Genomic DNA, 26325 nt, shown 5'->3' with positions numbered 1-26325 from the left:
CTAAGATAGGGAATGTGAAAAACTGAGTATAAATGTATTTGGCTAAGGTGTATGTGACTTCAACTGTATTCACATGTAAATTTCACAATTTAATTATTTATTTACAGTAAAAAGCTACACTTCTATAAGTTGAAATATGAGAATGTGACATATATTGGAGGCAGATTGCTGCAATCTGGTAACAATATACAAATAACATGACTTGATAAAAACAGCCAGTAGATGGCTGCAGGGTCTTCTGAACAGTAAAGCATCTCGCCATGGTGCTGCTACAGAATAAACTGTGAGCAAGGCTCGATGAGGCCATGTTTATAACTTAGAGCTGTGGGAAAATGTCTTTGTTTCCATAAAACAAACATGCGGTGTTTGGTAAACTTTCGTACATTGGGGTCACTCAGAATTTGCTCTTGGATCTTAGTTCTATGTGTGTATGCATGCATGAGAGTGTGTGTTCTGCATTCTCACTTCTGGCTGTGTAAGTCTCACCAATCTATTTCTGTGTGTTTGAGTGTGTATGTGTTCTGCATCGTGGATGTGTTATTGTCTCACCCCCTCATTTCTGAGTGTGTGTTTAGCATTGTGGCTGATTTATTGGTTTTATTAGACAAATTTAAAAAAAAAAAATTTTTATTATTATTTTGCGCTCTAGTTTAATAGTCTCACCCTTTAATTTATGTGTGTTTTTTCTGCATTGTGACTGATTAATTGACAGTATTTGACAGACAAAAAATAATTGCACTGTGTTATGGTCTTTCACATTCATTTTCAATGATCGGTCAAGTTTGACCGCAAAGACATAAGTTTTCTCTTTTTTTTTTAATGACCATTTAGACATGCCCATTTTTTTTTTTATAAGTTCAGATGTCAAGTGGAGGAGAAGCCACCAAGTATTGTACCAATCAGATAAAGGAAACCATTTTTATTAAAGGGATAGTTCACCCAAAAATTAAAAAAATTCTCATTGTTTACTCACCCTCATGCCATTTAAGATATGTATGAGTCTAAAAAGATTTTTAGAAGAATATCTCTGCTCTGTAGGTCCATACAATGCAAGTGAATGGCAGCCAGAACTCCAAAAGCTCCAAAAAAGGAGATAAAGTCATCATAAAAGTAATCCATACGACTCCAGTGGTTTAATCAATGTCTTCTGAAGCGATCCAGTTGGTTTTGGGTGAGAACAGACAAAATTATATATTTCACTGTACATCTTGCCATTACAGTCTCCAGGCACGATCATGATTTTAAGCTCGATTACGCTTCCTAGTGCTTGATGCATGCACTGAGCACTAGATGGCACTATAGGAAGTGTAATTGAGTCTGAAATCATGATCGCCAAGGAGACTGCTGTCAAGATGTACAGTTCAAAAGGAGTTATAATTTGGTTTGTTCTCACCCAAAACCAACATGATCACTTCAGAAGACACTGATTAAACCAAGTCTGATGGATTATGTTTGTGCTGACTTTTTTCCCTTTTTGGTGCTTCAAAGGCCTGATTACCATTCACTGGCATTGTATGAACCTACAGAAGTCTTCTACAAAAATCTTTGTTTTTTTCTTTGTGTTCTGCAGAAGAAAGTCATACACATCTTAGATGGCATGAAGGTGAATAAATGATGAGAGAACTTTCATTTTTGGGTGAACTAACCCTTTAAATCAGCAAAAGTGATTCTGGTCAAAAATGACCGACGACCATAAAAGGGTTAAAAATGTACAGACGTGGCAAAGAACACATCTATGAATCAACAAGAGATAAGCAAGCATCAGAAATGGCCAAACAGTCAAAATCTCAGATCCAAAAAACTAGACATCCAAAGGAAGACCAAAGGTGTTGTTATAGAGGTCAATAACTGATTACACTAAATATACACAGAACAGACAGTAAAGTAAAAAAAAATGTTACCTCATTTCACTGCTCCAGATGGCTTCAGGCGTATCAAACTCTCCCAAGAAAATCTCAGAAAACCGTTCAGCCTCATAATTCTCCAAGTAACACACCATGGCCTCCGGTAATATTGGGCCCAACACGCTTCTCTGGACAATGTCCAGACCTTTAGCCTACAGTCCATAAAAAACACAGATGTATAGAGATGTAATGTCAGTTGTCAGAGTGGATCTAAACCATTGTCAAAAGGATTTAATTGAGCTTATGGAGTGAAAAAAGCTTTACCTCCTCTGATTTAAAGGCTTGTTTCAGATGAGTGTACTTCAGGAAGCTAGAGAAAACAGAACATTTATATGCATTTGAACACGATTTTAAGTCTATTACTTAGAATACAATAAAGAAGACATATCTTTAACATTACCATAAAAGTAATCAAAAAACATTAAAAGTGAAACTCTGAAATGACTTCATTATCTAAGGTAGCCTAGTTCCAATTAAACATGCAATACAGCTTTTATGAACAAATACTGGTGAGCAATCATTTGTGTTATATTATGGTGTGGTACCGTGCAACAGGCAGCACGTTGGAGCCAGTGTACATCATAATGAAGAAGAACACTCCAGTGAGGTAGAGCCGTTGCAGGTTAGGGTTATCCTGCATTACGAGGTACATCAGATTTGCTACTTTCTCAACCAGGATAGGGTCAAAGGTCAAGAGCAGCTACAAACGACAGAGTGATCATAGTTAATGTCAAGTCAAGGTCAGAATTCAATAAGTTCCACTATTCTATATAAAATAATACTCTAGAGAAGCATTAACCAGAGTGAGCTGTTTCAACTAGAATCTAGTTCTTCTGATACACAACCAGTGGACTGGGTACCTGGACAATGTGAGGCAGGCAGGTGTTGTCACTTATGAGTCTCTTCACCTTTGGTAATGGCCTGATAATGGCATTATCTTGGTCCCTTGACACAAAAACATAACAGCAGTAGGCATTATTCAGAAGAGAGCTTTAAGAGTATAAACGAGTGCAAATAATGCAGACAGAATGAGTGAGAGAAAGAGAAATGCTGTACCTGCTAGGGAAGTAGGAGCACATGGTGATAAGCATGTTGAGGATGAGTGTGGCCAGGTCAGTCTCATTCATTACGGCCTGTCCGCTGGCCAGCAGGCACCATTTGAGCTGCGAGATCGCCTGCAGGGGGCGCCAGCCATCCATGCCTTGAGCCCAGCAGCGCGTTTTGGCTGTCAGAGTGCCCAAGTTCCAGAACTCCTGCATCTGTTGGACAAATCAGAGACTTCCCATCTTATCTTCCCATTTTCCATCTGCATTCACTTGCCGCTATCATCTCATCTTGCCAAAGAACACGTTACAAAACAATCCCACTGAATGATTACTTAGATTTTACTTAGGGATGCACGATATAAAACATTTTAGGCAGATACCGATATTAAAAAAAAAACCTATAGTCCGATAACGATGTTTTGCCACTTTATTTTTGTCAACAGATCACTGTTAAACTTTTGAATTCTTCTTTAAATATGTACATAGAGGTACAAAAGATTTTTTACTGTTCTAACAATAAATAATTTCCATTGAACATAGATCGGAGAATATGGATTCTTTAGAACACATGACAGGCCAAAAATTTAAAGAGAGCCACAATGAATATATAGAAGATAAACAGGTACAAAAAAAAAAAAAACTTAAGGTAACATGGTGATTGATTTGAAATAGTTTATTTTGTTCTTTTAAAACATTTGTAGCACTTCTGTTTTTGCAGTTCAAAACAACAGAACTCACATTTTACATGTATGTACTGTATATGATAGAACATCACAAATTAATACTATGCATATGTTAGGCAATTCCACGGAAATGTCAACCACATCATGGACAAATAAAGCTGGTTCTACACTAGCTGATTTTTCCAATGATTTTCAGGTCTTAGCTTCATTAACAATCACTGGCCAGGCAGATGGAGACAGAGACTGTGTCTTGTTTGGAAGGCTGCGTCCTCCGGAGGTCACATTTGCTGGCCGCATACGTCATCGAGGCTGTCTCGTTTCAGAAAAGCGAGTAGGACACTTCGAATGCAGCCTTCGAATGTGACCTTCTTTCATAGGAATTCGGAGGATGCATGAGGTGTATCCTTCGTGGGAACTCACAACCCACAATTCTTTGCTTCAACGGAAATGTCTCAAAAAATAACACCAATTTGCCAGTAAATATGATGTTCAAATGCAAGTAATGTTAATTCCCAAGTTGAAGTACCTCAGCAGATGAGTATATAATATGTATTATATTAATATATAATTAAAATAAAGTATTAGACTAAAAGTACACCTGTAAAATCTATTTTCTTTTCTCTTTACATCATTAACTCACCTAAAATGTACCACATACATTCCCTTCTAAAGGGACTTTGTTCCTTTCTCACTCAAAATGCTGGCACTTATTAAAGAGTGGCGTGCTGTCATAGCAACCATGTTACGTTCCGTTTCCGTTTGTCCTACGAAGGCCATCTCGTTTAAATGAGGCTTGTTTAAAGGAGGACACTCGGTATACCGCATTCTTCAAAGGACACGTCCTACCTAGCATGTAGCCTTCCAAACGAGACATAGCAACAGTGCCCATTAGACACCCTGCTGAGTTAATGGCTTCAAGCACTGAAATAAACATCTGTTTTGTTTGAAAAAAATCATTCCGTCACTGAGAAGCACTGACAAGATGATCAGAACTTTATTTTTATCACACTCAGATGCATATCACCACAAACGCTGATTAAAATCCATAGTGATTCTGTCATACTGCAGAAATAATGCAAAAGCAACTAATGATGGATAAAAATAACACTTGATGGACATTTTATAGTTTTGGTGCATTTTAAAATATAACTTTGTGAAAGCCAACCGAACCATGAAGAAAATGCAACATTGTAACTACTTTAGCACCTGTTTTGAAACAATCAAGCAAGCTACAGGTCTGAAAACGCTCCAAATCACTCTATTGCAATTGCAATTTTACTCATGTTAATATTTTGGCAAGCTCCATGTGACGGGGCTCAGAGAGAGATAGTTACGGTGAGTCGTTATGTGTGTCAACCCTCCACCATTTTTAATCGGCAAGTGTGTTATACCTCTGACTGAAGAGCGAGATCTCAGCAAAACAGTCTGCATGTGTGACACCCTCGGCCAAAACAAGTTGTTTTGAGTCTGCTAGTGTAAAGCAAGCTTAAAAAGTTTTAATCTAAAGGACCCCCCCCTTTTTATTTCTGTATTATAGCAGTATAATAGATAATGGATAATGCCGTCCTGACCGCTAGAGGGCACTGCTTGCTCACACAGCTCTGACTGAAGCACTAACTGCAGAAATGCAGCCTTTCAAGGTTTAGTAATTGCAATTTCAATCTTAATTCAATCAATCATTCAGCATTAATGGATATCATACCAATGTCTCATAAGTCAAAGTCTGCTAGTTTCAAAGTTTTGGATGGTTTCCCTCCTCATGTAGCATAGAGGTAAGTGCGGCTTCCACAACTGTCACGTCCGTTTATGTCGGTTTTTCCGCATTAACGTGAGAATGAGAAAGAATAAAAATATTATATTTCATGTTCTCAGGAGTGCCAACTCTTCTACATATTGTGGCTCTTATTTTTTTCAGGATTGTGAGTTTTTGCAAAGTGTGTAACTAATTAATTATAAATAAACCATTGGTTTATTATATCGGCGTTTTCATGCTTATATGCCGATAATTCTAATTTGGTCAATATTAGGCTGAATTAAATGTCCTTATTCCAATACATGTTTTCTTTTCTAAATATGAATTTTATGAGATTTTAATCTAATGATTAATTTGCTGTATTTCAGAAATTGTTTATCCTAAATCTACTGAAAAAATAAAATAAAAAAAATAAATAAATAATGCACCTCCTCATAGCTGAAAGGTCCTCTCCGTTCTTTATCTGCGTTACCGAAGTACCACTCCTTCTCACTCTCTCTCTTCATGTCCGGTGCTGCCTCTAAAACATTACTCTGAATCAAACAAACACACACACAGACATATGAAAAAGAGATTTCAACATCTGGCTAAGTGACATCTGGTTAATGTATCAAATATATTTACAATGCACACACACCTGTAATGGTACAGTGGCTCTATTGGTGTGAAGGTGAGCAAGAGTGAGCAGGTCCACTAAGATACGGACACCATTCGAGTCCATGATATCCTTGACATTTTTCTGTCAGAGAACGTTAAAAACACTGAAGCCATTATATCAACATTAAAAGGGCCGAATGGGTTTTATGCATAGAACCCAATTTGTAAACAACATTAAGTCTGTCCTTTGTGAAATATAATAGATCAATAAAATCACAGTATATCGTAACATCTGAATTGACTCATCACAAGAATAGAGAAATGTATCGGATTTTTACCCAAGTATAATGAACCGATCACTAATGCATATGGACTGAGCTCAATCATGATATGGCAGTTTACATAATACAGTTGATCAAATAAGTAATATCTTACCAAACTTATGCAATGGCCAGCATAAGCTAATTTGTTGATTTGATGAAATGGGTCGTGAGCTTTAATAGCTATTGTAAGATAATTTGATTGTATTAGGGCCTTAGTATGAGAGACTTGGTAGATTGTGTTCTCTTATTAAGCATACAGTTGTAGATCACCATGATGGGTCACTCACCTTGTTCAGAATTAGTTTGTTGAGGAAGAGGATGAGTCTGTCTCTCTCTAGCTTGTCGGTACACTGGAAATTTACAAAAACAAAGTGTAAAACTATGAAGTGGCATAAAAAAAAAAAATCATGCAATGACATATGAAAGGTGATATATTTTTGAAAGCTAAAGAATGCAATAATGGAAGATTTTCATGGTAGGCATGCAATGACTAGGTTTAAACATGGAACTTAAAGGATATTTGTCATTATACTGACAGAGAATACAGACCCGGTCTAACATGCCAACAATGTACTTAGTGTCAGTAAAAGGTCCAATCTCCTCACAGCACTTCCCGTAGACTATAGAAAGAGCTTGAAGACACAAACACTTCATGGCTACTTTGGGTGTCAACAGGAACCGATGATACAGCTCATTAAAAAACTCATACCTAGATAATAACAGAGACAGAGAAATCAGCATGTCTTTAGCAAATAAAAAAAAAAAGCAACAAGAACCACACATCATAATGTTAACAGACTGAGGTGAAAGTTGTGGGAAGCATACGATCTCTTGATGGCTCCAGATTCATCATTCTCGTCTTCCTCCAGCAGCAGACGCAGGTAATAATCCCCAATTTTAATCTCATCAGAAAGGCACTCGTACTTCACCTGAACACACAATTTAACATATTATATTTCCATTTCATCCATGATGATGCAAAATTTTAAAGATAATTTTTTGTTAGTCTGAATTATTGCTTTAGGTTAGTTGGTTGCAAAAAGACACCACTTAATTCAGCTGCTGTATATAGAGACTCATCAAGTTAGGATTGTCTTCATGCTTTGGCAATGTAAAACTTGATTATAAGGATTAATTCAGTGTTTCCCAACCTCCCAAGTACCCCTTCAATCGACACAAAATCAAAGATGTGTAACAAAGACTACATAATTTTACATTTTCATTAATATTGATTATTATTGGGGGCCTGGGTAGCTCAGCGAGTATTGACGCTGAGTACCACCCCTGGAGTCGTGAGTTCGAATCCAGGGTGTGCTGAGTGACTCCAACCAGGACTCCTAAGCAACCAAATTGGCCCAGTTGCTAGGGAGGGTAGAGTCACATGGGGTAACCTCCTCGTGGTCGCTATAATGTGGTTCTCGCTCTCGGTGGGGCGCGTGGTGAGTTGTGTGTGGATGCCGCCGAGAACAGAGTGAAGCCTCCACACGCACTACATCTCCGCGGTAAAGCGCTCCACAAGCCACGTGATAAGATGCGCGGATTGACGGTCTCAGACGTGGAGGAAACTGAGATTCATCCTCCACCACCCGGATTGAGGTGAGTAACTACACCACCACGATGACTTAGAGCGCATTGGGAATTGGGCATTCCAAATTGTGGAGAAAAGGGGAGAAATTGTTTTTATTATTATTACAGTATTTCAGGTATATTTTGGTTATGTCCATTTTGCTTACATATGAAAGAATTTGTCTCTTAGCTAATACTTTTAATTATACTGGGGACCTTCTAACTTTGTTCATTTTTTTTTAATTTGTCACATTTTAGCTTTTTAAAAATATACAAATTCCATGAATTCTATCAAAAAATATGATGTCTTGAAAATGCATATATTATACAGGACTGCATACATATGTTTTATTACATGCACAATTTGTACAATTTATAGTGTTTACATTGATATGGAGAACAAAAGCTAAATCAGTACTGTCTCTTTAAGACTACCAGCGGCAGTTCAGCCAGTGAGTGCCACAATAACAAGAGAGAACGCGTACAGTTTCTTTAACGCATCCATGCTATGTCTGATTAGAATTAATGTTTTTTTTTTTTTTTTTTTTGCTGTTTTTGATCAACAAACTGTAAAGAAAGAGTATTAAAAGAGAAATTATTTAATAACAAATGGATTGCATGGATCTCATCTTTGGACACATATTGAATGGGATGAGTCAAACCAAACATTTACTCTCAACACGCAGTGAAAAGTTCTCAATGCAAAACTTCGCAGAGAGTGAAAGATCGATATCGAGATTGTTCAAATGAAGACTGCGATTAAATGAAAATATCTATATTTTTTCTCACCCTCAGTTTTATTTTTATTTCAAATCATACATGTGATTTTGTTAGGTTCAACATTGCAAAATACAATACTTTTTGCGTACCCCCTGAAACCTGCTAACTTATTCCCAGTTGGGAATCACTGGATTAGTTTACCAAACAATAAAATAATTCATAATTTGACACTGTCACCATTAACGCGTATAGAAACCCATATAGAAATATATTTGTATGAAGAACAGAACAAATTTAAGTCTTTATTCACTGAAAATCTTTCCCTCGACTGTAGTTTTTAAATCGGATATGGCGCTGTTAGATGTGTCGCATCAGGTTTGACATCAATGATGACTCGCAATGTTGATTAAAGTCAAACCTGACGTGTGTAAAAGTGCCATATCTAGGAGGTCATATGGAATAATTACAGTATATAATACTTTAATGGTGTTTTTTTTTTTTTTTTTTTTGGAACTTGACAGCTAGTCCCCATTTACTTTCATTAAATGGACAAGAGTGACCAGTCCATTCTTCAACATTTCTCCTTGTGTGTTCCACAGAAGATAGCAAGTAATGTTGTTTGGGAAAAACATGAAGGTGAGTAAATCATGACAGAATTTAAATTTTTTGGTGAACTATGCGTTTAAAGTCATCACACAGACCTCAAACTCTTGGTGGTTCCAGGAGATGATGCTAGCACTACCCAACTCCCGGTCAACGTTGAAGGAGCGCATTTCTCCCTCAAGAGCATCTCTCAACTCCTCTCTAGTCTTCAGATTCCAGATGAGATTAGAGCGAGCATGATCCAACTGAAACCTACAGAGAGACACAGAATGACAAAGATACAACACTGAGTGAAATGAGTCAAACTGGAAAATGAGGAGAGCTTTAAAAGGACAGTCAATAATGCAATAGGCAATCAAGTAACATGCAATTTACTTGTAGTAAAAAAGCTCCCAGTTGGCCTCAATCTTGATCCGCTGTCGTCTCTTCCTCAGGATCACTGGTTTTTGGTTTGTGTTCTACAATTGGTCAAAACACAATGAATAAAAAAGGCACTCAGGGTCAATCTTTAAAGCATATTCTGTAGAATCTGACAACTGAACAGATAATATTGGTTTAAATGTTTCAACTACAAATATTATGGGGCTGTGAAATTAAGAACATGCCACAGTGAGGAGGAAGGGCCTAACAGAGTGAGAGGTCTCAGATTGGATAATACTACTCACCAGGTTATTCCTGTCCTGCTGCATTGATTGACAGCAGAAAACCACAATAAGGGCAGGTGGGTGGGGAATGGGCAGAGATAAGACAGGTTATTGGTCCTGAGGTCAACCAATCACACTTTCGATTTTAATCAGCTACTTATGGTTGCAACTGGCAACCAACCTTTTTTTTTTTAACAAAAATATTCAAAAAAATCTCTTCAATTAAGTTGTTTGTTTGCTGTCAAGTGTATGAACTTGCGTGATCAGAGGCTCAAGAGCAAAAGAACAAATTATGATTATTTATAACTCATGTTCCCAACACCAATTCTGTGCCTTCATCTGCCCTGGCTGATATCAAACTCTACTGTATTTTGATGCAAATTAATCTGTCAATTGGCAGATTTGACAGTGTTTGTCCCATGTGTTAGGCTGGTAAAAGGGATAGTTCACCCAAAAATGAAAATTCTCTCATCATTTACTCACCCTCATGCCATACCAGATATGTATGACTTTCTTTCTTCTGCAGAACACTAACGAAGATTTTTAGAAGACTATCTCAGCTCTGAAGGTCCATACAATGCAAGTGAATGGTGACCAGAACTTTGAAGGTCTAAAAAGCATATAAAGGCAGCATAAAAGTAATCCATAAGACTCCAGTGGTGAAATCCATGTCTTCAAAAGAGATATGATTGGTGTGGGTGAGAAACAGATCAAAATGTAAGTCCTTTTTTACTATAAATTCTCCTCCCTGCCCAGTAGGTGGCGATATGAACAAAGAATGCAAATCGCTAAAAACAAGAGAAGTAAAAGTGGAGATTTATAGTAAAACAGGACTTAAAATAGTTTCTCATCCACACCTATCATATCGCTTTTTAAGACTTGGATTTAAGCACTGGAGTCTTATGGATTACATTTATGCTGCCTTTATGTAATTTTTGGATCTTCAAAGTTCTGTCCACTATTCACTTGCATTGTATGGACCTACAGAGCTAAAATATTCTTTTAAAAATCTTCGTTTGTGTTCTGCAGAAGAAAGTAAGTCATACACATCTGGGATGTGCATGAGGTTGAGTAAATTATTAGAGAATGTTCATTTTGGGGTGAACTATCCCTTTAATTACACTTCTGCTGTTGTTTATTTATTTACAAAATTGTGATTTCTCCATGTTATGCTAATAATTTTGAAAATTGTTTGGCCTAATTTTGGCACCGTGTTGAATCAACACTCAATGTCCAAGCATCACCTCTAGCCTCTTTACTCATGGGAAAATATCACATGATTTTTAATAAACACTGTAATAACATACAGTAAATAATATAACAGAAAAAGGCACAATGGTGGTCTGTAAATTTAGCTGAAATTACTCATTCTTCAGAACTTTAGCAAGCCATAACAGGAAAATACCAAGCAAAGAGAGTGTGTGCTTCATTTATTAGTGGATAATACCAGAGTAATGAGAAAAAGACCCCAAAAATTCAAACTTCAGACAGAAAACCCAAAGGAGTCAGCACTCACTAGCCATTCCATATAATGGACAATAAAGCATCCTGTTTTTTACAACACATTTGCAACCAAACAGAAAGACCAGCAAATCAAGCAGCCTGCAAGATCAAACACAGAAAAACTGAAAATGCCTTATAAAAAAACCCAAAAAACAAGAAGAGCGACAGCCCAGCTTCACGCAGTGTTAATAATAGTGGTCACAGTCAAAGCCAACAGCCCAGCCTTGCTATGGCTTTTCGATGTGCAATACCATGCACTACCACCAGTGCAAAAAGCAATAAAAACCAGACCAAAGGGTTTAAGGTTACTCACCTCTTTCTGAGCAATGCCCATCTTGTCTCTCCAATGAATGAGCACTATGTCAGCCTTCTCTTTGGCAAACTTCTCCACCTCTTTAGCAGCTTTACCTGCTATACGCTGCCACTCAGGGACTTTATTTCTCCCAAACTGGTCCTGCAAGTAAAAAAGGATTTCTGAAATTTAGAAAGACAAGATCTGAGAGAAAAATGCCCTTCTTAAAAGACTGAAAATCATTCCATACCGTGGCAATCTTGACATTATCACGTATGTGCATCCTGTCAACGTCCTTCTCAGGCACAGGGTCAGAGCTGTCCAGATATGCCAACAGACCAGTGGGCTAAGAGACAGTGACACAGAAAGAGAGAAAGCTTTTTAATCTGACTTTTGAAAATGATTTAAAAGTATTTATGAAAATAACTGTAGAATGTAGAATACATGTAGAATAGTAAGCTCACCAGTATTCTCTTGAGCAAGTTCAAGGCAATGGGGTTTTCTGCAGTCCACAAACCCACTAAATGTCGACTCAGCTGTCTGTATGTGGCAAAAAAAGAGAAAATAAGACACATTAATATTATGCAATTGTGTGAATGCACATGCTTCTAGCTACACAAGCTACATTTTGTGTATTGTGTTCCGGAACGAGACAGACTGCAATTCATAACACTGCAAGTATGCGTTGCATTCTCAGCATTGCCACAAGGGGCACTATAGTGGAAATTAGCACAAACTGTCTTCTTTTAAAGACTGTTTTCACTTTCAGGCCAACTACTGTCATGCTGAGCAGGCTAAAGTTTATTTGCCTTTAGCAAGCTACCAAAATAAAGACAAATCTGGTTTAAAGGCACAGAGCTTTAAAGGTATCTTTACCACCTCCTTCAGAACTGAGGTTTTGTTGTTACCACAGAGAACACAATTCATGCATGTTCAACGGGACTGCAAGCTTGTGTACCTTAAGTATGTTTCTGGCTTTAGTCTACCATACTGAACCTGTTGGTGAGCATCCTCTGGTCAGCGCTGATAGTAAACATTGAGGTGTGGAGGTGTCTGGGTAAAGCCCCTTCATTCAGGGCCATCTCCTGCATCTTAGTGGCTATCTCCTTATCTCCTTCCTGAAAGAGAATACACAAACACACAGATAAGCAACAGATTAAAATATACTCATAGTAAATACTAAAAACGTGCTGTTGGCACTGCATATCTCACCTCAATAATGGCTTTCATGACCAGACCCGCCCCTTTTACGATAGCCATAGAGGGATGCTGCAGAGAGAAAGCAATTAAGAGTGAAAGATAAACAGACCTTTTAATCTCACAATCACAACAGTGCGACCCTTTTCCATATTTTGCCTAGCATAATTTTCCCTCCCTAATTCAACTCCTGACCTGGAAGAGTTTGAAAAGGGTCCGTCCATTAGATGCCACCATCTCCAGAAGCATGTCAAACTGCTGACCCTCAGTTGTCTCACTATAGGGGGCGCAGAGGGCAAAGGTCAAGAAGTCCAGCAGAGAGCTGATAACTAACGCTCCCGTGCCATGCTCCTGAAGAACAAGAGACAAACTGAAAATGAGTGAAAATTAATTCATACACAATTCAACATTTAATGCATGGGTAACTGATGCATAACATGTCAATGGATTATTTTTTAAATCATGATTTTAGGATAAAAAAGGGCTGTCAATTTAACAAGTTAACTGTATAAAAATGTGCATATTATATAAAAAAAATAACGTATTACATTTTTTTACAAAATTATTCATGTTTCCGGACTCTAATAAGGAAAATTCTTATTATGGAAGCAATTCAAGCTTGAAGTACCACCTGTTTTCAGCAGGGGGCAGTAAGCAATACTCCAGCTGTATAGGCAACGTGCAGCTGTACAGCAAACAAACCAAACACAGGTTTGCTTGGCACTAGCAACAGCACAAGATGAGAGTGCGTTCTTGCGTTCAAACACAGCTATGTGGAGCACAATTCCGAATGCGAGGATCACAAGATAAGTTTTTCTTTTTTTGGGGGGATTTTCTCTTTTTCTCCCAATTTGGAATGCTCAATTCCCAGTGCGCTCTAAGTCCTCGTGGTGGCGTAGTGATTCGCCTCAATCCAGGTGGCAGAGGACGAATCTCAGCTGCCTCTGCGTCTGAGATCGTCAACCCGCACATCTTATCACGTGGCTTGTTGAGCGCGTCGCCACGGAGACATAGCGCATGTGGAGGCTTCACGCCATCAACCGCGGCATCCACGCTCAACTCACCACGCTCCCCACCAAGAACAAACCAAATTTTAGCGATCACGAGGAGGTTACCCCATGTGACTCTACCCTCCCTAGCAACCGGGCCAATTTGGATGCTTAGGAGACCTGGCTGGAGTCACTCAGCACACCCTGGGATTTGAAGTAGCGAACTCCAGGGGTGGTAGCCAGCGTCTTTACCACTGAGCTTCCCAGGCCCCTAAGATGTGTTTTTCTAAGTTTCAAACTACATTTAACTTGACAGAGCAACCTAAGTGGGATGCTACAAAAGCGTCTGTCTGACACATGTGTAAATTGATGCATCCTTAGAAAAGCCCTTATAATAAATCTATCTCAGACAGGTAAAGAATTCAATGGCAAAATGGACTGCTGTGGACTGTCGGTCAATGATAGGCTTATGTTCAATAATATGGAAATTAAACAATATATTGCCTTCTAAAGCCACTTTATGTTTTGTCTTATTAATGCTTTACTCGTCTGCCACAATAATGTAAATATAATTATTAATAGTAATTTAATCTTATATTGAATTATTGTTATTTGAGGGACTTTCTCAGCAAATATTTATTTGTGATTAAGGCAATTAATTAAATTAATCAGCATATCATGTATTTAATTCAATAATAATTTTGGATCTATTGACAGCCCTTGTTAAATCTGATTTAAACATATTAAAAGAAAGAGTATATCATTGTATATCTTGTTTATAACTTTTTTTTTTTGCCTTCGCTAGTTTATTATAGATGCTCTTGTGTCATTGCAAATTAATTTCTTGAAAAGTAAAAATATTATGTAGTTTCTACTTAATGCTGCATGCAAAATAATTAAAAAGAATTAGCTAAATGCTGTTTAAAGCAGTTTTTGATGGAGATGGATATAGCATGTCATACCGCAGAACACGTCAATGTCCCACAAGTTAATGTGCACACATGGATGACATACCACATTACTGATGAACTTCTCCAGGAGGTTCTCCAGAAACTTCTTGGAGGAGAGTAGAGAGGCTTTGTTCAGCTGCTCCTGCCTCAGGTCATAATCATCATGCATAGGCTACATAAAAATAAATAAATAAAATTAAATCAAAAACAAGCAGAGCTTTAAACAGTCATCTAAAAACTTAAAATGTTTCAATATATACATTACAGAGTTGCATCTTTAAATACTGGAGTACCTTTCTCTAGTAGTCATTACTCTCATGTGATTGAATTTTGTTATTGTGTTACTTACACACATAAGAGCACAGAGCATGTCTATAGCTGCATGTGTCACACTGTTGTTGTTTCTCTTCAGCGCTTTAACAGTTTTAACACCCAACTTCTCCCTAAACCTGGAACACATAGTATTAAAACATACATGTTATTAGACATCACTAACAAACACAATCTAGTATAAATAATTCATATTTCATAAATCTTCTTGTATGAACGATAACAAAAAAACAAAAAAAACAAAAAATCACAACTTACAGAAACTGTCAAAAATGTCATTTTTGGTAGTTCATTCAATATTTGTATGGTGCTATACAAACACAGCATAGCTCCTAGATGTATAAATAGTAGACAGGAACACAACTAGTGGAGAGCCTAACAGTCAATATATACATCTCAGTGACCCAGAGAGAGAGAAAGAACTGAGATATCACGAGAGAGAGAGAGAGAGAGAGAGAGAGAGAGAGAGAGAGAGAGAGAGAGAGATAGAGAGTATTCAAAAAGTATAACAGGTAAATTGCATTAAAAATCAAATGTAAAATAGCACACAAATGGAGATTTTCTTAAAATGGTTTAAGACAAAAAGGACAATGGAGAAGCTAACGGACAGATATGTGCAACAAAGGGGGTACACTGAGATATATAGATTCATATTTACGTTTTGTGTTCGAGCCCACCCAAGGGACCAGACCTTAGAACAAAAACATTTTTGAAAGTTTGTTAAAACCTTGACAAAACATGTATGATTCATCAAGCAAACAGACCAAGGACAAAGTGTAGAAAAATACAGTGATTTCCCATCTTGCAAAGTGAGTTGTACGCTCTTTTTCAGAAGAGACGTTTTTTCCAGAAACATTATTATCAGCAAAACTATTGTTTGATTTTTTTTTAATCAGATTTAAATAGTTTCAATATTCTGTGTGAATCCTGATCCCATTACACTGTGTTTTTAAACACAGATCCTTTGCCCAGAATCAGGAATTAAACTTTGGCCTACAAATACAGGGAATCTCAGCAGAGATTCGGTTTAGACAGTTCTGTGCTAGGAGGAAGCCCAGATGATCATACTTTGGGAGCTGGGTGAAAGCCTGGAATCCAGCTTTGGAGGCCACCAGACGTCTGATAGCCTGAAAATGAGCTTCCAGCTCTGTGTTGGGTCCTGGCAGCTCAGAATCTTGAGATAAGAGAGCCAGGATGGCATTGTTGATCAGTTTCTCTTTGTTCTCTGAGAAAAGACCCTATAAGCAAAAGAAACCAGAGACATGAGAGCCAAGGAACGATTGTACAAATGTACATATCAAACAAAGCACTTGCAGCACACACAGATAAATCAACCAAATGTTAGTTTATTTTTTTTTTTTAAATGACATGGAAACACGCAGACAAGAACACTTACATCCTGAGTAACGGCATGTAGCACTCCACTGTAGGAGATATTGGCATTAAATCTGAACACTGCATCTGCGAAATTACAATCTAGAGCACAGAAACAAAATAAAACTCAGTTTCTTCCTTATTCCCATAGAATAAAATTGTTTTGAATGTATGCCAGACAAAATTCAAGACTAAGATTTCAAATTGACCATCAAATGCTGACCCAACACGGCTGTTGTTAAATTATTTAAGTAAAAAACAATCCTAAAAGCAAACATTGAAATGTATTAATGTATTAACATTTTAGAGGATAAGGTCACTTCACGGGCCTGCGCAACAAATTTGGATGTGGTGATAAATCAGATTTACAAGAGGAAAGTGACAGTGAAACAACAATCTGCTAAGATTTATTTTATGTCCGGAAATCATGAATGAGAATCAGAAATAGTGTCTCTCAGTTCTAGGGTTAATTTGAGTTTTTACCACTCTCTCAGCATTGCGTTTTTGGAAATATTAGATGAAAAATGAGCATATTGACCACTGCAGCAAGGAACAGGACATTTATGAGTTCTAGAAATCTTATTTCCTGCAGCACAGTAATAAAGAACCCACCAGGCAGCAAATGGTGCTGCTGTAAGAGCTGATTCTACAAATCACAATGAAACTGGCACAAAACGCTTTACTAGATAATAATCACACACTGGATAATAGGTAGGGCTAATCAATATATCGAATACACGTTATAATTGCGTTGATTTATAAAATAAAATATAAAACAAATGATTTTAAATGTGCTTTTTATTTGGCCATTAGGTTTCATAACAAGCATCAGTAGACTAATTTCATAACCCTTCAGGGCTGCACAATTAATCAAAATAACATCAAAATGGTGATATGGTCATATGTGATTATTAAACTGCAAAAGGCTGCGATTGAAGACAGATAACCATGGTCTGTGTGTGCACCAGAATAAACAGTTGACAAGCTGTTCTGTGCACGCTCAGGGCTCGTGGGATCATATTTTTAGCACTTTTACGTGCCCTTCAAATGGAGTTGGAAATATCATAATCACGAGTCCCAAGCACATGAATGTCCAAGCAAAGTCATATTTACAAGTAGAAAACTCGGAACTCGAATTGTGATGCTGGATGGGGCATGTCTACATGAAAGATGTTGAAAACCAATGATTTTGCAAAATAATTTTTTATTTCAATAATATTAATGTGTTATTTGACAGTCAACTTAGACTCACCTTTTGTGGTTTGTTATAACCAAATTAATTAATAATTTGTTAAATACCATGCTATAAGAAATTATACTGTATACACTACCGGTCAAAAGTTTTGAAACACTTGACTGAAATGTTTCTCATGATCTTAAAAATCTTTTGATCTGAAGGCGTATGCTTAAATGTTTGAAATTAGTTTTGTAGACAAAAATATCATTGTGCCACCATATTCATTTATTTCATTATAAAACTAACATTTTATTAAAAAAGAAAAAGATTTGGACCAAATAATAAAGAAAAGCAGCCAATAAGTGCCCAACATAGATGGGAACTCCTTCAATACTGTTTAAAATCATCCCAGGGTGATACCTCAAGAAGTTGGTTGAGAAAATGTCAAGAGTACATGTCCGCAAATTCTAGGCAAAGGGTGAGTACTTTGAAGATGCTAAAATATAACACAGTTTTGATTTATTTTGGATTTTGTTTAGTCACAACATAATTCCCATAGTTCCATTTATGTTATTCCATAGTTATATTGTGCATTTAAGTCTGGCTTATTCTGTATTTTGTTTCCCACTTGAATGCATGACATGTCATAGTAAAATATGCCCCACTCGAAGGTAGGAGCTTCCCAGGTCCACTTGAAGGCATCCTTAGAGCCATTCACATGCATTGCGAAAGAAAAGTACTGCATGCTCAAGCATTCGCGCAATTCCAAACATAAGTGACCACGACAAGTTATTACACAAATCTAAAAAAACCCACACAGTATAACAGAAAAGGAAACAGATGACAGTGTTTCACCAGATCTGGAACACTGTAATCTGTCAAATACACACAGCAATTTCAGAGTCAAAATAAAAGCTCCAGGTGAAGATAATAGGGCAGAAAATGTATTACTTGTAAATAAAACAAATCTAATCCTTAAAATAAAAATGATAATTCAGTATTATATTATAATAATAAACTTGACTGCATCCCACAGTAATAGTTTAGTATTATGCAATATTCATTTGGGTTCCAAAAAATAAGTGAAGTCATTTTTGCAGAACTTGATAAATCACAAAAAATGCTTTTTATTAAGCTACTATGTATCATTGTTTATCAAATATTAATCTAAATATAAAAGTGCATATCAATGAAAATGATTAAAGGTGCACTCAGTAATTTTTTTTTTCAATTTGGACTTACACTGACACTTAGCGGCGTGGATGCAGAACCATTCAAACACAACAATTTTCAGTTGCAGATGTCAGTGTTTTAACTCACTTTTCACAGTCAGCCATGGTTACTGAGATTAAACAAGTAGTATTTGGCTGGCCATGTGATTCTAACATGGCAGCCCCAATGAGGGGACCCTCTCCATGTAGAATAAAACTACTGATATGACTGGATTTGAATGGTCATGATTTTATACATACAGTTGAAATCAGAAGTTAACACACCTTAGCCAAATACATTTAAACTCAGTTTTTCACAAGTCCTGAAATTTTCTTGTAGAAAACATTCCCTGTCTTAGGTCAGTTAGGATCACTACTTTATTTTAAGAATGTGAAATGTCAGAATAATAGTAGAGAGAATGATTTATTTCAGCCTTTATTTCTTTCATCACATTCCCAGTGGGTCAGAAGTCTACATACACTTTGTTAGTATTTGGTAGCATTGCCTTTAAATAGTTTAACTTGGGTCAAATGTTTTGGGTAGCCTTCCACAAGCTTCTCACAATAAATTGCTGGAATTTTGGCCCATTCCTCCAGACAGAACTGGTGTAACTGAGTCAGGTTTGTGGGCCTCCTTGCTCGCATAAGCTTTTTCAGTTCTGCCCACAAATTTTCTTTCGGACTGAGGTCAGGGCTTTGTGATGGCCACTCCAATACCTTGACTTTGTTGTCCTTAAGCCATTTTGCCACAACTTTGGAGGTATGCTTGGGGTCATTGCCCATTGGAAGACCCATTTGCGACTGAGCTTTAACTTCATGGCTGATGTCTTGAGATGTTGCTTCAGTATATCCACATAATTTTCCTTCCTCATGATGCATTCTATTTTGTGAAGTGCACCAGTCCCTCCTGCAGCAAAGCACCCCCACAACATGATGCTGCCACCCCCATGCTTCATGGTTGAGATGATGTTCTTTGGCTTGCAAGCCTCAACCTTTTTCTTCCAAACATAACGATGGTCATTATGGCCAAACAGTTAAATTTTTGTTTCATCAGATCAAAGGAAATTTCTCCAAAAAGTACGATTTTGGTCCCCATGTGCACTTGTAAACTGTAATCTGTTTTTTTTAATTATTTTTTTTATGGCGGTTTTGGAGCATTGGCTTCTTCCTTGCTGAGCAGCCTTTCAGGTTATGTCGATATAGGACTAATTTTACTGTGGATATAGATACTTGTCTACCTGTTTCCTCCAGCATCTTCACAAGGTCCTTTTCTGTTGTTCTGGGATTGATTAGCACCTTTTGCACCAAACTACATTCATCTCTAAGAGACAGAATGTGTCTCCTTCCTAAGTGGTATGATGGCTGCATGGTCCCATGGTGTTTATACTTGCATACTATTGTTTGTTCAGATGAACTTGGTACCTTCAGGCATTTGGAAATTGCTCTTAAGGATGAACCAGACTTGTGGAGGTTCACAATTTTTTTCTGAGGTCTTGGCTCATTTCTGTTGATTTTCCCATGATGTCAAGCAAAGAGGCACTGATTTTGAAGGTAGGCCTTAAAATACATCTACAGGTACACCTCCAATTCAGTACATTATCAGAAGCTAATTGGCTAATTGCCTAAAGGCTTGACATCATTTTGTGGAATTTTCCAAACTGCTTAAAGGCACAGTTAACTTAGTGTATGTAAACTTCTGACCCACTGGAATTGTGATGTAGTCAATTAAAAGTGAAACAATCTGTCTGTAAACAATTGTTGGAAAAATTACTTGTGTCATGCACAAAGCAGATGTCCTAAACAACTTGCCAAAACTATAGTTTGCTAATATGAAATCTGTGGAGTGGTTAAAAAATGAGTTTTAATGACTTCAACCTAAGTGTATGTAAACTTCTGACTTCAGTTGTATGTTTTAAAATTACTATTAATTTATTGTGGAGTAAAACTTTTTTAATCAGGAAAAAATTACTGAGTGCACCTTTAAATCCCATTCTCCCTTGTGTTTATTTGTTTAAAAACTGTGGGAAACATGCCTTCATTATTTTTAAATAGTTTATTATTCAATGCCTTTAAAATATTGAAAACAATATCACTTTTAAACCATTTTAGAGTTAATACATAATTATCGAGATATACAGTATATATCAAATATCATAAATAGGCTGAACAATATTGAGATATAATTGTTTTTAATTTGTTCCTAATAACAGGATGAATAAAAAAAAATGTTTAAGAACATGTTCAGGTCATATTTCACTCCAAAATCATAAGAAAGATATAATAAATTATATTTTGCTTAAAGAAAATGAGGACTATTTTTTAGGAACAATAAGATTTTTTGGATGTAACATTATTTTCAAGACAAATCCCTCTGGCCCAACTCTCATAACTGTAACAGAATTTCTTTTTATTCTGATTACTGAAATAAATCATGGTAGAATTTTTTAACTGTCTTTAATTTATCTTGATTTTAAATGTATCACTTATTTTTACAGTAATATAATACAAAATAACCATGTTACTGGGAAATAAGCTAATTTTATTTATTCTAAAAATAAATAAATTTTCTTTTAATTGTGAAATGTTTTTTGTGAGATTAACCCACTACCCGCATACTGAATGTAAACCAACATTCAATTCTTTCTCTGAGTGTGAGAAATAAACGTACTAGGTGGGGCAGTGAGGAATCTGAGGTGTAAGCTCTCCACCTCCTCATCCACAGGCATGCTGAGTAGACCCCACCTTTGCCCTCTCTGAGTGGGGGCCATTTTAACACACACATCCCTGTTCCCAGATGCCCTCACACTGTCCAGCAGACTCGCCAACAGAGAATCCCTAGGGAGAAAACAAAAAGGGAGGAAAATGCTTTTTAACCTTCTGCTGCTAATATACTGCTGACTGGGTTTGACAGAGATTAAGAAAATTAGGTGCTTGAGTATGTTTCTGGGTGCTGTTGGGGAGGGATTACCTTTCTGTGGAGCAGTACTTTCGTATCTGTCCTCGGATGAACTCGATAGTGAACACCTGAGGATTCTCTGCATCACAGATCAGAGCAAACACCTGCACAAGAGCACGAAATCATTATAATCAGCATATTCTGGTTTTACATTTTTATACACAAATAACTTCTATTTTTCATGTGATTTTAATGTAAAAACAGGCTGACATCAAGCTAATAATGAAATAACTACAAAAAATATTCCCTATATCAGCAACAGTCTTAGTGAAGTAACACATTTTAATTTTAAAGGATTAGTTCAACTAAAATATGGCTTCAGAAGACTTAGAGTATAATGCAAGAGTAATGAATTAGGAATTGCATTGTCTTTTAAATCCTTTGTGAGGCTTAAAAGCTCCAGTTCACAGCTGTTTTACAGTACTGTTTTTATTGCATGTTTTTAACTGCCAAATTATAACTTCATCTTGACAACCAATATACAATTTTAAAACTGTAATACTCAGTATTCAACATCTGAAAACTGTTTTGTCATTATAGCATTAGCATTCAGAATTAGGGAAAGCTATTTTTTGTTCAAAAAGGAAATAAAATGTGAAATATTTATCTGAACACAGACCTCTCCAAAGGGTTTAACAGTGACTATGTTATAGGAGGCAGGGTCTCTTTCCACCAGACACGTCTCTGTGAGGGCCAAAATCCTCTTAACAGGCTCCTGAGATGAACAGAACCAAAAACATAACTAAAACACCAAAAGAAAGAAATGAAAAGTGACACTTCGGAAAAAAGCATGTTAGAAAAAAACAAAGAATGTTATGACAGTGTAATGATTTACATTTTGATAGGGAGTATATTGAAGCATGTCTTACCACATGACGAGGCGTGATCTTCTGCACAATAAACTCTGTTAGTGAGGTGATGCATTCATCTGAGCCATACTTCCCCAGACGCTCGCCAAGAAAACCTTCAAATGTAAAAATCTCCTTACGGAGACGTAACATGATCCCGATGAAGTTACCAGCATGCTCAATCGCACTGCAAATGATCTCCTCACGTTGCTCTGACGCAAACAAATGCTACACAGAAAAATAGAAACAGTAAAAAAAATTGGGAAAAACATCAAACATAAGTACATACTATAAGCTAACTGCACTGCAAAAAGAATCAGTATTTCTGTCTTGTTTTCCAGAAAAATTATCTAAACTAATCCTAGAAGTAATATTTCGGGTTCAATACAAGTTAAGCTCATTGGAGAGCATTTGTGGCATAATGTTGATTACCACAAAAAATAGTTTTGACTCCTTTTCTTAAAAAAAAAAAAAAGCAAAAATCGAGATTACAGTAAGGCACTTACAGTGAAAGTGAATGGGTTTAAAGGCAGGAATGTGAAGCTTATAATTTTATAAAAGCACTTACATTAATTCTTCAGTTAAAACTTTTTTTATTATTTGAGCTGTAAAGATGTTTAAATAGTCATTTTTATGGTAGTTTTAGGGTTTAAGAGTTTACAGCACTACGTCATCATGGCATCATGATCACACTAGGTTAACATGCATATTATTTATGTCTTGTGGCTACACTTTTAAAACAATGAGTATTTAAATGTTTACGGAATGGCCCCATTCACTTCCATTGTAAGTGTCTGATTTTTTGCCTCTTATTTATTTTTATTTTTTTAAAGGAGGGACAAGTGGAAATATTTTTTTTTAGTAATCAACATTACGCAACAAAAGCTGTCGTTTAAGCTCAACTTGTTTTAAACCCAGAATAATCCATTAAAACAAGATAAATTTACTTGAGAAGTGAATGTGTAGGATAATAAGACATAGTGGTGGAAATGGCTGAGATTCACTGTGGGGACTCTATTTTTGGTTGGGTTGGGATGGCTTGTTCCCCGAGGATGCATAAAACTGATTGAAAATAATTACAGTAACAGCATTTGTAATGTTCCAATTGACTATTTATTTTAAAATAAATGATGTATCCTTCAAACTTTGTTCATCCAAAAATCCTTGCCATGTGACTCTACCCTCCCTAGCAACCGGACCAATTTGGTTGCTTAGGAGACCTGGCTGGAGTCACTCAGCACACCCTGGATTTGAACTCGTGACTCCAGGGGTGGTAGTCAGCGTCAGTACTCGCTGAGCTACCCAGGCCCCCATAATAAATGATTTCTTAAGGATTATGTGACACATTATTTTCTTAGTAGACTGGAGCAATGGCAGATGAAAATGGGGCTTTGCCATCATGGATAAAAAATATAATTTTATTATAAATAAAAACCTGAAACACTTATTTTCAGGTTATAGAGATTACATTATATATATATATATATATATATATATATATATATATATATATATATATATAAAATAGCCAAATCTACTGTATATTACCCATCATTTTAACGAATGGGCATTTGCTGTCAGCCACGCTAAACCACGCCCCCAGCACTGCATGTGAGTGTATGTCAAGACTGTAGAACAGACTTTCTCAAAGAAGAATACCAATACAAACGGCTCAGCATTTATTTGTGCATTAAATTACACATACACTTATGTACTTGTCGACGGTATTCTGAGCAAAGAAACTCGTATATTTGTGCATTCTTATGGTGCGTGGATTTCTAAACTGACCACGTGTTGATCTGTTGCGTGCTTTTGTGGATCAGTTGCCCGTGGATTCCCATGTGCATCTGTCGATCTGTTGCGTGAATGTGTTCTGGCCACACATGATGGTCAACATTACACAACCACAGATGCAGAAGATCCCACGCATTTATGTGCAGAACCCACAAAGCTTTCATATTCCATTCAGTGGAGAAAAGATAGAAATACAGTGCTGTGGAAAAGTATTTGCCTGATTTCCTGATTTTTTTCTTTTTGTGTATATCTTGTACTAAATTGTTTCAAAATTTTAAACAAAATCTAACATAAAACAAAGGCAATCTGAGTAAACACAAAATACAGTTTTTAAATGATAATGTTATTTAATGAAGCAAAAAAGGTATCCAATACAAACTGGGCCTGTGTGAATAAGTATTTGCCCTTAGTTACTAAATCTCCAAATGAAACTGGATTAATAATGGGGACCAACTGGACTAGACACACCCAGGCCTGATTACTGCCAGCCCTGTTCAATCAAATCAACACATAAATAGAACTTTTTCAGCAGCATGAAGTTAGCTAAAAGGTCTCACCCAGTAGCACGCTATGCCAAGTTCGAAAGAAATTCTAGAAATGATGAGGAAAAAGTTGACTGAAATACATCAGTCTGGGAAGGGTTACAAAGCTATTTTAAAGGCTCTGCGACTCCAAAGAACCACAGTGAGAGTCATTATCTCCAAATGGAGACAACTTGGCACAGTAGTGAACCTTCCCAGAAGTGGCTGACCTTCCAAAATGCCTCCAAGAGTGCAGCAACAACTCATCCAGGAAGTCACAAAAAAGCCAAGGACAACATCCAAGGAACTGCAGGCCTCTCTCGCATCAATAAAGGTCACTGTTCATGACTCTACTATCAGAAAGACACTGGGCAAAAATACCACCCATGGAAGAGTGGCGAGGTGAAAACCACTGCTAATCCAGAAGAACATGTAAGGCTCATCTGAATTTTGCCAAAACACACCTTGATGATCCTCAAAGCTTTTGGGATAATGTTCTGTGGACTGATGAGTCGAAAGTGGAACTGTTTGGAAGACAGGGGTCCCGTTACATCTGGCATAAATCAAACACAGAATTCCACAAAAAGAACATCATACCTGTGGTCAAGCATGGTGGTGGTAATGTGATGATGTGGGGATGTTTTGCTGCTTCAGGGCCAGTGCGACTTCCAATAATTGAAGGAAACATGAATTCTGCTCTCTACCAGAAAATCCTAAAGGAGAACGTCTGGTCATCAGTCCGTGAGTTGAAGCTCAAGCGCAACTGGATTATGCAGCAAGACAATGATCCAAAGCATAAGAGTAAGTCCACCTCTGAATGGCTCAAAAACAGTAAAATTTAAGTTCTGGAGTGGTCTAGTCAAAGTCCTGACTTGAACTTGATTGAGATAATGTGGCAGGACCTTAAATGGGCAGTTCATGCCTGAAAACACTCCAATGTGGCTGAACTAAAGCAGTTCTGCAAATGGTGGGCCAAAATTCTACCACAGCATTGTGAAAGACTGATCTCCAGTTATCGGAAGTGTCTGGTTGCAATTGTTGCTGCTGAAGGTGGCACAACCAGCTATTAAGTTTAAGAAGGCAGTTAGTTTTTCACATAGGTGATATAGGTGTTGGATAACTTTTTTGATTCAATAAAAACATATATATATCTGAAAACCGTATTTTGTGTTTACTCAGGTTGCCTTTGTTTTTTGTTATGTCTCGTTTGAAGATCTAAAACAATTTAGTATGAAAAATACACAAAAACAGAAGAAATCAGGATGGGGGCAAATACATTTCCACAGCACTGTACTTTTTATTCCCCTAACAAATGTAGCCAGTTTGAACAGAAATGCAGTTCCC

At 36.9% G+C, this 26325-nt stretch overlaps 1 protein-coding gene across 5 annotated transcripts in view; it reads right to left on the bottom strand.

Moving 5' to 3' along the window:
* LOC127431760 (dnaJ homolog subfamily C member 13-like) overlaps nt 1-26325 on the bottom strand; it is an 80274-nt gene that overhangs the window by 18085 nt on the left and 35864 nt on the right. For 2 of the 5 annotated variants that reach the window (XM_051682291.1, XM_051682288.1), the window contains exons 7-34: nt 22688-22894; nt 22438-22533; nt 21831-21922; nt 21531-21697; nt 16497-16576; nt 16169-16338; nt 15759-15791; nt 15120-15219; nt 14835-14942; nt 13027-13182; nt 12847-12903; nt 12631-12752; nt 12099-12174; nt 11885-11980; nt 11656-11796; nt 9861-9878; nt 9571-9653; nt 9294-9447; nt 7132-7235; nt 6856-7015; nt 6594-6656; nt 6024-6125; nt 5815-5919; nt 2961-3163; nt 2765-2849; nt 2450-2604; nt 2169-2214; nt 1902-2056 (exon numbers count right to left, since the gene is read on the bottom strand). In XM_051682291.1, coding sequence (XP_051538251.1) covers nt 1902-2056; nt 2169-2214; nt 2450-2604; nt 2765-2849; nt 2961-3163; nt 5815-5919; nt 6024-6125; nt 6594-6656; nt 6856-7015; nt 7132-7235; nt 9294-9447; nt 9571-9653; nt 9861-9878; nt 11656-11796; nt 11885-11980; nt 12099-12174; nt 12631-12752; nt 12847-12903; nt 13027-13182; nt 14835-14942; nt 15120-15219; nt 15759-15791; nt 16169-16338; nt 16497-16576; nt 21531-21697; nt 21831-21922; nt 22438-22533; nt 22688-22894 — 3134 coding nt within the window. The remainder of the gene's footprint in view (nt 1-1901; nt 2057-2168; nt 2215-2449; nt 2605-2764; nt 2850-2960; nt 3164-5814; nt 5920-6023; nt 6126-6593; nt 6657-6855; nt 7016-7131; nt 7236-9293; nt 9448-9570; nt 9654-9860; nt 9879-11655; nt 11797-11884; nt 11981-12098; nt 12175-12630; nt 12753-12846; nt 12904-13026; nt 13183-14834; nt 14943-15119; nt 15220-15758; nt 15792-16168; nt 16339-16496; nt 16577-21530; nt 21698-21830; nt 21923-22437; nt 22534-22687; nt 22895-26325) is intronic. The other 3 variants (XM_051682289.1, XM_051682290.1, XM_051682292.1) reach the window with 3 other exon arrangements.

Source organism: Myxocyprinus asiaticus, chromosome 41 (assembly GCF_019703515.2).
Source record: "Myxocyprinus asiaticus isolate MX2 ecotype Aquarium Trade chromosome 41, UBuf_Myxa_2, whole genome shotgun sequence".
Classification (NCBI taxonomy): Eukaryota; Metazoa; Chordata; class Actinopteri; order Cypriniformes; family Catostomidae; genus Myxocyprinus; species Myxocyprinus asiaticus.
This window is presented reverse-complemented; position numbering and strand designations above follow the sequence as displayed.